The sequence below is a fragment of the Vombatus ursinus genome, unplaced genomic scaffold (assembly GCF_900497805.2).
Source record: "Vombatus ursinus unplaced genomic scaffold, bare-nosed wombat genome assembly UNPS02009205.1, whole genome shotgun sequence".
NCBI lineage: Eukaryota > Metazoa > Chordata > Mammalia > Diprotodontia > Vombatidae > Vombatus > Vombatus ursinus.
Window position 1 is genome coordinate 25,148,637 of NW_020948983.1, and position 12,564 is coordinate 25,161,200.

General features: G+C 40.1%; 1 protein-coding gene across 1 annotated transcript in view; it reads right to left on the reverse strand.

Annotated features, from left to right (window-relative positions):
• The window catches only part of IL16 (interleukin 16), a 111,267-nt gene that overhangs the window by 64,065 nt on the left and 34,638 nt on the right, over positions 1-12,564 (reverse strand). Inside the window, exon 2 of the mRNA XM_027851665.1 lies at positions 1,366-1,474. Within this exon, the coding sequence (XP_027707466.1) occupies positions 1,366-1,474 (109 nt within the window). The remainder of the gene's footprint in view (positions 1-1,365; positions 1,475-12,564) is intronic.

The window sequence follows — 12,564 nt, forward strand, 5'->3', positions numbered from 1 at the left end:
TTTTTTCTCAGAGTCCCCGAATCATAGAAAATTACATCATGAAGGGACTTTAGAACTCATCTGGGTCAACTTCTGCATTTTATGTGTGTGGAAATTAAGACTCAGAGAACTGAAGTAAATCATCCACACTAGAACTGGAACCCAGGTCCCTTCACTCCCAATGCAATATTTTCTACTACCTATGTCGACATGGACAGAGAGAGAGGGAAGAGGGAAGGTGGGCAGAAGGTAGAGAGATAGAGAGACAGAGAGAGAGACAGAGAGAGAGGCAGAGAGCCAGAGACAGACAGAGATACAGAGACAGAGACAGAGAGAAATGGAGACAGACACAGACAGAGAAACAAACACACACACAGAGTTGCAGAGACAGAGAGACAGAGACGGACAGACAAACACAGAGAGAGACAGAGAGACAAAGAGACAGAGACAGACACAAGCAGAGAGACAGAGACAAAGAGATTGTATGCCTCACAGCTGAGTAGGTGAGTCATCTACATAAACTCTCCATGGGGCAAGGACCTAGTTGTTTCACTCTTGCAGAGTCCCTACTATACAGACATCTATGAGAATTGTTTGTATTGAGTATATTGGCACCAACCCAGTTTAGCCACAGTTATAAAGACCCGACCAATATCGCCACTCAGAGCCATTCATAGGATTTGTGACACATGAGGGATGTCAGGTGAGGAGAGTTGGTGGGAGAAAAAGACCTTGAAACTGTCGCGGCAGAAGCCAAGGTGCACAGGTACTGACACTGACCCAGCTACAGCCACTAGGCATTATTCATAGTAGAAATCCTCAGAAAGGGGAAGTTAAATACTTTACAAATAATCTTATTTCATCCTCACAATAACCCTGGGAGGTAGGTGCTCTTATTATCCCCATTATATAGTTGAAGACATTGAGGTAGATAGAGGTTAAGTGATTTGCCCAGGGTCAGTTAAGTGTCTGAGGCTGAATTTGAACTCAGGTTTTCCTGACTCCAAATCCAGTGCTCTATCCACACTGCACCACTTAACTGTATCTGATACCTACTACCCAGACCCTATAGTACAATATAAGCAGCCCATCCCAATTCAGTACAGTTTTTCTGATGGAGTAGTAGAGGAAAACAGCCTCTGAGAGATGGGTATGACAGCCATAAGAGCCTTGGGAAGGAGAGGCATTTGGGGGGAGGGGTGGCTAAGAGTCAGAACTGGACTGCGGAGCACAGAGAACCACTGAGGGATGCCTGCCTCTCCTAACTGTTGGCACCTTAGAGTAAAAGCTCTGGTCACCCCACAGTAGTTAGGGTTTCGTTACCACAGAAGAATAGAATCAGTATTTAAACAAACACAAGGCAAAGTTATTTGAAGTAACACTTACTTGTTGAGTTACTGCGTGTCCTCTGGCCAGTGGTTTTGGAGTGTAGGAAACTGCTGTTTTGGGCTTCCAGTTTATTGGGCTTTTCTCTAGAGGTAGCTGTGGAGGATTCCTACAAAATAATCCCAATATCATTTCTATCAATTGTTTAGAACAAGGTGGTTTTGTCCAAATTAGTTTTATCATAAAGTATGCAATTAACTATGACAGGGACCAGGCAAGAAGATGGGTTCATCAATAATCAGTGTTGCTTGTGACAGTTCAAAGTTTGTGTCCTTTCTGAGAGGATGCAGGTGAATAACCTTGCATTTAGAGATGTCCTATTTCCTCCTCTTCCCCCATTAGAATGTAAGTTCTCTGAGAGCAGGAATACTACTGTTTTTCATATTTGTATTCTCAGAGCCTCACACATGTGGCACCTTACACTTAAGAAACATCTGTGGAGTTGAATTTGAAGAAGAAAACTAGCCAAACATATTTACTTTAAGAAAAAGAGATGGGACAGCTAGGTGGCACAATGGATAGAGCAAGCACAGGCCCTCAAGTCAGGAGGACCTGAGTTCAAATTTGGCCTTAGACACTTACTAGCTATGTGACCCTGGGCAAGTCACTTAACCCTGTTTGCCTAGAAAGAAAGAGAAAGAAAAGAGCCCTAAACTAAGGATCTTTAGAATCATGTAATTTTAAAGCCGTGTATAGAGATCATAAGTCAAATTCCTTCCTTTTATAGGTGAGTCACTTAATCTGAAGATGTGAATTTACATCCATTCCAAAAACTACTGAATTGGTGTATAAGTATGTTGTAAGACACTGTGCTTGCACTATTGGGGAATTATGAGACCATGAAGCAGTCAAGTGAACCTCTCCAAGTCTTGGTTTTCTACTTTAGTTCATAGGATTACAGATCGCAAGCCAGGAGAGGTCTTATCCAACCCTCTCATTTTACAGATGGGGAAACTGAGGACCAGAAAAATTCAGTGATTTAGTCAAGGTCACAGATATAATAAATATCAGAGCATGGTTTTCAATAGACCCCACCCCACCCCACTCCCCGAAACTTCAAACACTGCTTTTTCCACCGAACCATGAGTTAGTTGGCATCAGAATCAAATGAAATAATCTAAGTGCTTTGATATAACTTTACATCATTATGGATATATACATACATGTAACAAATTATCCTTATTATCATTATGCTCTTAGTCATGTCACTTCAAAAGTAGAAAAATAAGCCAGAAGAAAAATATCTAGCATTTGTAGAGCATTTTAAGGTTGCAAAGATACACACACACACACACATATATGCATGTATATGTATATATGTGTGTATATATATGTATGTTCATATACATACACACCAACATATACCTATATACACATATGTGTGTATACATGTATATTTGTGTGGGGGGGTGTGTATGTGTGTGCATATATGCACATGTGCATGTCTATGTACATATGTAGGTGTGTATATGCATATATAACATACCTACATGCATACACATCTGGTCACATGTATAGGTACCTATATATGTTATTATTGCATTTGATCCTTACAACAACCCTGTGTGGTAGGTATTATCATCCTATTCTGGCAGATAAAGAAACTGAGGCTGACACAGGTTAAGTAACTGGCCTAGGTCACATCTGATAAATGTCTTGGGCAGTATTTGAACTTAGGTCTTGCTGATTCCAAGTCCAGTGCTCTATCCACTGTACCACCTAGCTGCCCCATATATCTATATACATCTCTCGATATCCACATAGCTACAGCTATATCATCTGTTATTATTGCACCTGATCCTCACCACATGGCAAGGTGGATGCTCTCTCATTGCCTTTCTGTGAATTGGCAGTTTTTTCCGTTGTTCCTGTAGTAACCCACTGAAAGCTCATCTACTTCCCTACGTGCAAAATAAAAGGGTTCAACAAGACGATTCCACTCTGATCACTCTCTGAGTCTGTGAATTGATTCAGAAATAACCCAGTGCTTTCCATGTGGATTAGCATGCAAGCCAGTCTAGGCGACTGGAGAGGATACTGGGGAATCACTTTCCTTTTTCAGCACCAGGTGGCACTACCAAGTCAAACAAATGATCTATTCACTTAGGCCAAACTCTAGTTCTGTGAATTCTTAAAAAAACACAATCAATTTTTAAAACTTTTAGGGGATTATTTGACCAAAGATGATTTTTAGAACTATGTTCCATTAATTCATTACAGGGATTTCAAAGGGTCAGTCCATGGTTCTTGATTCTACTATGGAAATATAATTATATAAGCATAGAATGTTGGTACAGTGAGTAGAGCACTGGGCCTGGAGTCAGGACAACCAGAATTCAAAGCCTAACCTCACATACTTACTGGCTGTGTGACCCTGCGCAAGTCACTTATCCCTGTTTGCCTCAGTTTCCTCATCTATAAAATAAGCTGGAGAAGAAAATGGCGAACCACTCCAGTATCTGTGCCAGGAAAACCCCAAATGAGGTCATGGGGAGTCATATACAACGGAAACTACTCAACGACGACAACAAGCAACTAAATTCAAGGCACTGTGCCAGGGGTTGAGCATACAGGGGAAAAATGAAGGGCATCAAGGAGCTTACATTCTACTAGAACCTTTAATGTAGATAACTACAGGTATTATTATCCCTCTTTTACAGATACAGAAACTGAGACTATGAAGATATTGAGCTACTTGACCTTGGTTCACACTGCTAATAAGTATGAGAAATGAACTCAAATGGATGTCTTTCTGATTCCAAGTCCAAAATTCTGCTACTCCCATTAGAGCTCAGGTCTCCTTTCAACACCCACTCATATAAATAAATATTCCCTTGTTCCACTTCCTCCAGTATAAGTAAGAGTTTGTGTGGGCAAATGAGGAAGCTGAATTTCAACTGGTACTTATGTCCTACCTACCAGGAGCAAGAACAAACTAGGAAAAGGATGCTTAGCAATTTGTTGAGCTAGTATTGCCCTTGCTTGCAAAATTTCCTTTAAAAATATTTTTTTCTAATGATTATTGTTAGTTGAGTTAATTAAAAGATTTTGTTAGCTTTTTTCTGTTAATGGGAAGATTGTTATAAAGTGCAGACACCAATAAATCAATAAACATTTATGAAACCCCTATTACATGTTAGACAGTGTATTAAGCAAAAATATAGAAATAGTCTGGAGAGTGAAAGGAAATTGATAGCATACCATGGACACTGAAGCAGTTACCACACAATCTGCAAACAAAACTCCATAGTGAAGGGGAAAGGAGTTTCTTCATTACAATTATCCATTGCAGCTGTTAAAAATCATCTCTTTATGGGGACTATACCAAAACACTTGATGACGAATCATCACATGAGGAGAACCTGAGAACATGTGTTTATGGGCCTTTAAGGTAAAGAATCTTATCTTCTCAATATCTCAATCTAAAATAGGACCAATACATAATCAACCTGCATTTTCCTTAAGCAAATATGAGTTGGGGATGGTGCAACACTAAGATCATAGATAAAAAGCTGGAAGGACTCTTTGGGGACATCTAGACCAACCTCATATTATAAATGAGGAAACTGAAGTTATAGAGTCATAACTAATACTGCTATCCTTTGGGACATGGGGAGAGTCTATTGATGATGAGGATATGAATAGGGAATAACATAAAGAACAGTCTGTGAGCAACAGCACTTGTACTAGCAAAGAATGTGGACTGTCTTCCAAAGAGAGCAACTTATACATCCACGAGAGTTGGGGGTGGAGGGAAGAAGGCAATCCCAAGAAAGTGACTCTTTGGGGCCAGGCAAGAGAATTGGAAGAGGTTGCCACTGCATAGTCCAAGAACCTTGATAATGGAGCCCAGTAAGGGACAGGATTGGTCTCCAAATCACTGGGGTATTGAGATTGGACACAAGTGAGGGAGTAGGGCCCTGTGTAACATAAAATGGTGGTCTCCACAAGGCTGCCAGGATGGAGATGTCCTGCTTTCCACATGGAAGAAGGACACCCCTCTGGATGTTAGTGACCTAGGACAAAGCCTAGGTACAATTCTAGGCGAATTTAGTATTGGGGGAATAGAGTGGGACAGAGCTTATAAAACTCTCACCCTGTAGGTCAACCTACACACTGACTGCAGGTGCCCACTGGGTCAGAACTATCCTATAGGTCTCAAAGTGTCAAGGATTAGTCAATATTGTTTGAATTCTCTGAATAATTTTGCAACACTGCATTTTACTTGAGGAGATATAGCCATGATGTAAATTATCTTACTACATAATTTCTATGGGAAAGAAAGGTTAGATTTTATCATGAACTGGCGTGGGAAACAAAAAAGTTCACACCATGTCTCTTGAAAGTTTTAAGTCTCAATATAACACATAGAAGGTTTTTTGACACCTCCATTTGGAACAAGCACAGAGGGCATAGCCAGCTGCCCCAAAGAAACACTGGCCAAGATTAATAAGAGTTTATATTAGAGAGTGCCTTAAAGCATAGAAACTGCCTTATGTATACAACCTAATTTGGTCCACAAGATATCGCATGTGGTATGGAGCACTAATATTATCAGGATCTTTTATAGAAGAGAAAACTGAAGCTCAGAAAGGTCCAGGAACTTTCTCAGGATCACACAGCTGGTTGGTGACAAAGCTGAGATATGAATCCAGGTATTCAGATACCACCTCTACTCGTCTTCCACCATATTACCTTGTTTTGGTTACATAGGCTTTGGTTACATAGTATGAGCTATGAGAACAAGAGGGAATCTGCTTCCCTTGATTATGACCAAAAAAATCTTATTTCTCTTAAAAAAACATTTGCCCTCAGCACAATATGTTTTATTAATAAAGAGAAATTACCTCATAGTAGAAAGAGCATTATACTGGGAGGAAACCTGTGTTCTAGTCCGTTTCTATTTAGCTGTGTGACTTGGGGCAAAACATTTGGTCTTCTCTGGACTTCAGTTTCCTCCTCCAAATAAAAATGATCTCTAAGATTCTTCCAGCTCAGAATTCTGAATTTATTCTTCAGATGAAAGTAAGTCCTATATGTTTGAGCTAAATGATGAGTATGTCTAAGTTGCTGCAGGGACCTCTGCCCCTATTGAATTTATCATGTCAGAGAATGATTCAAAAGAACAAGGGCTAATGGAACAAAATGTCTGTCCTTGGCTCAGACTGATGCTTGGTCACATTCATGGAAAATGTGCTCTGGTTGGAATAGTCATACATCAAAGAGTGAGTGCAGGATCCCAGTGAACACATCAACAGTTTCATGCTTTCCACAGACACAAAGGTCTTCTATTCCACCCTTCAGGGTTAACACTGGCTACATGAGCTGAGGTTTTGTCATTGCTAGTGGTGACAGATTGTGACTGAGGTGAGAGGGAAAGGGAGTGCCTCCAAACCAGATTTTTCCCTCCTTCTCCTTTGAGACCAAGAAGTCTCAGGTTTAAGTAGCTGTCCTGTGAGTCTACAATTCCTCTGCTTACCTTATTAGCAATCCCTAAAGTGACCAAGCCCGTTGCTGACTGAATGAGAGATTTCGATTCCTGGCTGCAGAACTCCTTAGGATATTGCCCATTAAGTGTCAACAGCTCATCGGCCATCTCTAAGGAGTGGGGGGAAAAGCACACCAAGATTCCCATTGGATCTACATCATGCACATCACAACTCAGGTGGTTGGGATTCCTGATGGCTTATGTCATGTTAGACTCTTTTTTAGAATATATAGGTTTAGAATAGAACAAAATCATAATTCTACAGCTGGAAGGGACTTTGGAAGCTCTCCAGTCCAACTTCTTCATTTTATACATGAGGAAACTGTTAGGTGACCTGCCCAAGGTCACACACGTAAACATAAGAGGCAAGGTCAGAACCTAAGACCTAGAACTCCAGAGCCAGTTTTTTTTCTATTGTATCCTGTTGCTCCCTATTTTGAGATGTACTCATAGTATTAGAACCAGAACGGATCATAGAGGTCACCTAGTCCACCATCCTCCTTTTACAAATGAAAAAAAAACTGAAGCTGAGGAAAGTTAAGTGATTTACCCAAGGTCATATAGGTGGTAAGCATCTGAGGCAGGATTTGAACCCACATCCTTTGACTCCAATGCCTATATACTTCCTTCTATACCATGCTATCTCCCTATGTGGACATTCAGACACTGAGGAAGGAATAATGGGACTTTTAAACTTTCCAAGTGTGAATTTAACTCAAAAAATTAGCCTTTAACAATTTCTTCTAGAATCAAGAAACAGTCTATGCCCTAGTCAAACTGGGCCATGGAACAATTAATTCAACTATATTTAATAAAACTCATCGATCAAGTCACTGTTCAAATTAGTCACATAACAAACGCTACTAATCATTGAGACAGCTGAAATGAGTGAATTAGTCCCACTTCAGTCAAGCCAAAATTAAGATCATAGAATATTAGAGCTGATAGGGACCCTAGAGTTAATCTAGTCCAACAAAGGGTATATTGGTAAACACTTGATGACCAGCTCTCCAGGGGAAAAAAGCATGCATAATACACTTTTAAGTTTCATCTACCTTATTAAAATGTTTTCCATCACTTTGTTAGGTCTAGATAATCAGCAAAAACAATAAATCAAAGCTTGATGTATAGCATTTGCCATATGAGGGCGTGAAAACAAAGTGATTGGAGGTAGGGCAGGGGAAAACCACCAACTAGCAATAGCTCTTAGATTAGGACCCAGCTGTCCATTCTTATTCCAGCTTTATAACATACCATGTTATAAGTGGTATAGCGATTATGGAACATCAACAGATAGCACAGAAGGTCACTGTCCATTTCTTCTTTTAATTGAGATAGTTTAAACAAAATTCTAGTCCTGAGGTAGAGATGCAAAGGGAGGGCCTCGCTTCACCCTTTCCATGATCCAGTCCATTTTGTCCTAAAATCAGAGAATAGCCCAGCTCCCAATGCAGATGTGCTCTGCTTTAAAGAAAAGCAGAATATCCAAAAGCCAAAACACACCAAAAGGAGAATTGAAGAATGATTATTCACTTTTATATGGGAGGACTTATCCCATGGTTCCTTTCAAGTGTGAGCTCCCTGGAGAACACATAAGTATTTGTTTACAGAACTACTTGACAGCAGAGATCAAGGGGCAGAGAGACTTAAAGCTACATTGCCAGAAACCCCTGCCAAAGCTCAGTCCCACTGCTTTCCCTTCCCATACTCTACATGGGCTGTTCCCTGATTTCAACCCTGCCCTCTCCTGTCTCTGTGTATTCACCCAGGATTTCCCCCGTGTCTAATATGTACTCTCTTTTCCTCTGCATCTGCTGAAGTCCTCTTCTTTCCTTTCCCTCTCCTCCATTAAGCCTTCCCTTCTCCTACCACATTTTACTTTATGTAGTTAGTAGAGAGAGAGTTGACCTTAGTGCCTGGAAGACCTGGATTCCAGTCTGGTTTCTGACACATACTGGTTGTGTGACCCTGGCAAGTCATTGAACTTTTAGCCCTCTAGACAACTCTCTAATATTAAAAGTCACAGAGAAGGTCCTGAACTAAAATGGAAAAGCGAGTATTCTCATCTGGCAGTTCCTTGTATTAGTGAAATCACGTGTCTATTTCCTATCCCCTATCCTTAATGTCTTATTCCTTTTATTAAATTATAAGCTAATTGGAGGTGGGGAGAGCATCATTTTTCACCTTTGTATGCCAGGCCATTAGTACAGCATCTGGCATATAATAGACGAACATGTAAAGCCTATTGAATTAATATGAAGATAAAGCATTGCCAAAGCTATGTATAAGACTATAGGAAAACGGTACTCAATATAAGTCTCCATTCAGACACAGCTTTTCAGAAATTCTTTCACTAGGTTAAGCAAGGCAGCCTGGGACAATGGGTTGAGCACTGGACCAAGTGTGTTGGGAAACTTAAGTTCTAAATTCTAACTTCACCAGCAAATAGTTGTGTGGTCTTTGATGATTAATTTGCCTCGTTTGGGCCTCAGTTCCCTCCTTGAAGTTCAAGCATTCAGTGACTCTCTATCTCTAAGACACACCTGCACAGTAAACCTGTTGCTGCTGTTCAGTCATTTCAGTCATATCTGCCTACTCATGACCCCATTTGGGGATTTCTTGGCAAAGATACTGGAATGGTTTACCATTTCCTTTTCTAGCTCATTTTACAGATGAGGAAACTGAGGCAAACAGGTTCAATGACTTGCCCAGGATCATACACCTTGTAAATATCTGAGGCTAGATTTGAACTCAGGAGGATGTCTTCCTGACTCAAGGCCCAGAAGTCTATCCACTGCACCACCCAGCTGCCCTTACAGTAAACCCAATCTAGGGTAATTTCTCTGTTGGTCCTTTTATCTCCAATTACCCACATATTACAATAGCAGCAATTGTTCTGTTAATACAAGGCCTAAAAGAAAAACTAGATTGATGGCTCTCCCTCATGGGAACAATCAGGAAACATACTAAGAAAAAACTGGGGATGCTTTAGAACAAGGAATAATGTCGGAAATGATACAAAATGATAGTAGAAAGGACACTGCATTTGGGGTCAGATAAACCAACCTCTAATCTCTGCTCTGTTAGTTAGTTAGAAGTTAGTTACTTCTCTCTAGATTGATCCTTGTGGTTCCTTCTAGCCCTAAATCCTCTGGGAAATTTCCAGGGCATTGCTTTTCTATCTGTCTATATGATTGCCCCAGAAACTCATTTAGAATTGGTCACCCCAAGACTACACAGGATCATAGATTTATAACCAGAAGGATCCTCAAAAACCAAGTCCAGGGACATCATTTTGAAGATAAGAAAAATGAGGCACAAAATGCTTAAACAACTTGCCTTGGGTCATGCAGCTAAAGTGTCTGAAATGGAGTATGAACCCTGAACTTCCTGATTCCAAGTCAGGTATTGTATCTACATTTTATTTCTTTGTTATGCTCTCAAAACATAGCATGTTAATAAATACTAACTAATGAATAAATGAATTTCCCTTTCACAGTTGCCTCCTTATTGACTAATGATTTAACTGGTATATACTTATTTTTGCATTATCCTACTTTATATGCCTTTCTGGGGCAGCTAGATGGGGCAGTGGATAGAGCACTAGGCTTGGAATCAGGAAGACTCCTCTTCCTGAATTCAAATCCAGCCTCAGACACTTACTACTTGTGTGACCTTGGGCAAGTCACTTAACCTTGTTTGCCTCAGTTTCTCATCTATATGATGAACTAGAGAAGGAAATGACAAACTGCTCTAGTATCTTTGCCAAGAAAACCCTAAATGGGTTTTCATGAAGACTGAAAAATGGCTGAACAACAACTGTATATTCCTTACTTGACTCTACTGTTCCCAAATTATACTTCCAGTCAACCATCTGACAATCATTCTTTCTCAAGTCTAAGATATTCATTTATATCACTGTCTTCTTATCATAACTACTATCAATGCTTACTTCCAGAACTCCCTCTCACTTTTGCCTATGACTTTAGCAACTGGCTCATGGTTTTCTCTCTATCCCAGTCACAGCCATCATTGTCTATGAAAATTTCAAGTCATGCTGGCTAATTGTCTAACACAAAGGTTTTAACCTGAGATCCATGGATCCCACCATGGATAGATTTCAGGGAGTATATAAAGCTTAATAGGAAAAAACACACATCTTTATTTTCACTATTCTTTAGTTTTCTCTATAATACTGTGCATTTTATTTTGTGCATTTAAAAACATTTTTCTGAGAAAGTGCCCATATTCACTAGACTGACTGACAAAAGGATCCATGTCACCAAAATAAATACATAAATAAAAGTGAATAACCTCTGCAATACTTTCTGAGCACATAATTCCTTAATCTCCTGAACTCCAATAATCCCCGCCCCTTCATGATGTCTTAGACTATGCCATCTAATGGAACTACACCACCTTCAAGTTCCTGAAATTCAAAATTCCACTCTGAGCTATGACTCCCTACCCTTTTCTCTCTCACTAAGCCTGCCCCTTCACCCTTATCAAAGCTTCTAATCTGTTGATTTCTTCCAATCTGTCAGTCTACCTCTCTACTAAGACTTAGGACCATCTGATCACAGATCTCAAGCAGAATGGAACTTCAAAGGTCATCTAATTCAATCCCTTCATTTCGCACAAGAGGAACCAGGAAGGTAAAGGTCATACATATAAGGGTCACAGACAGGATATGAACCAAAGTTTTCTGACTCTAGGGTTAATACTCTTTGACATTTGCCTCCATACATAGCCTTGACCCCATGGATTCCTTCTTTTACTATTCACTACCCTGTTCTTGACTTGGGTAATTCTAATTATCTGATTCTTTTGAGCATATGCCAAAGAGTATTGCTAGTGGATATAGTGAAATTAAGCTATCTTGCCCATGTCAAATTCCTGATGCATGCTCCTCATGGACCCTCACTGCTTCCTGGCAATCTTCCTACTTCCCTCTTAATGGTTCCCTAACTCATTTCCCACAGTGATTATTTCAAACTTTTTATTCACTTTTCACACTCCCAGTTGCTCGTACCCTCTATCACCTAGTTATTAATAGGGAACATGGCCTCCTACTTCACTATAAAGGCTGTAACTACTTCTCAGAACTTCTCAGCTTCTCAATCATCATTCATTACCTCCTCCTTCCCTCTGGTAACAAAGGTAAAGGTGTCCCCTTCCTCACCAACATTAGTAATTCTGTCTACATTCTTGATGTCATTCTCTTCCTCAATCATCAGCATCTTTCTCTAGGATCATAGATTTCGAGCTAAGAATGACCATCTAGTCCAATCCCTTCATTTTCCAGATAAGGGCCTAAGGCCCAGGGAGGCCCTGGCTTGCTCAGGGTCACTTAACCTACTTAAGCAGCACAGCTGGAATTTGAACTCAGGTCTTCTGATCACAAATTCAGCACTCTTTCCCATCATACCATGATGCCTCTGGCAACCACGCTCTCATCTTTCATATAGCATGGTGTATTATAAAAAAAAATATTAGATTTTGATTCAGATGAAGGAAGTTTAATTTCTGCCTCTGCAACATCTCTGTGACCATGAGCAAGTCTTGTCACATTTCAGTTTCATTTTCCACGTCTGTAAAACACCTCACAAAGTTGTTATAAGGAAAAACCACTAGCAATTATCATTATTTCTTCCTCTCCACTGGCTATTCCCATCCGCCTACAACAACCCAGTTCTCTCCAATTCTTAAAA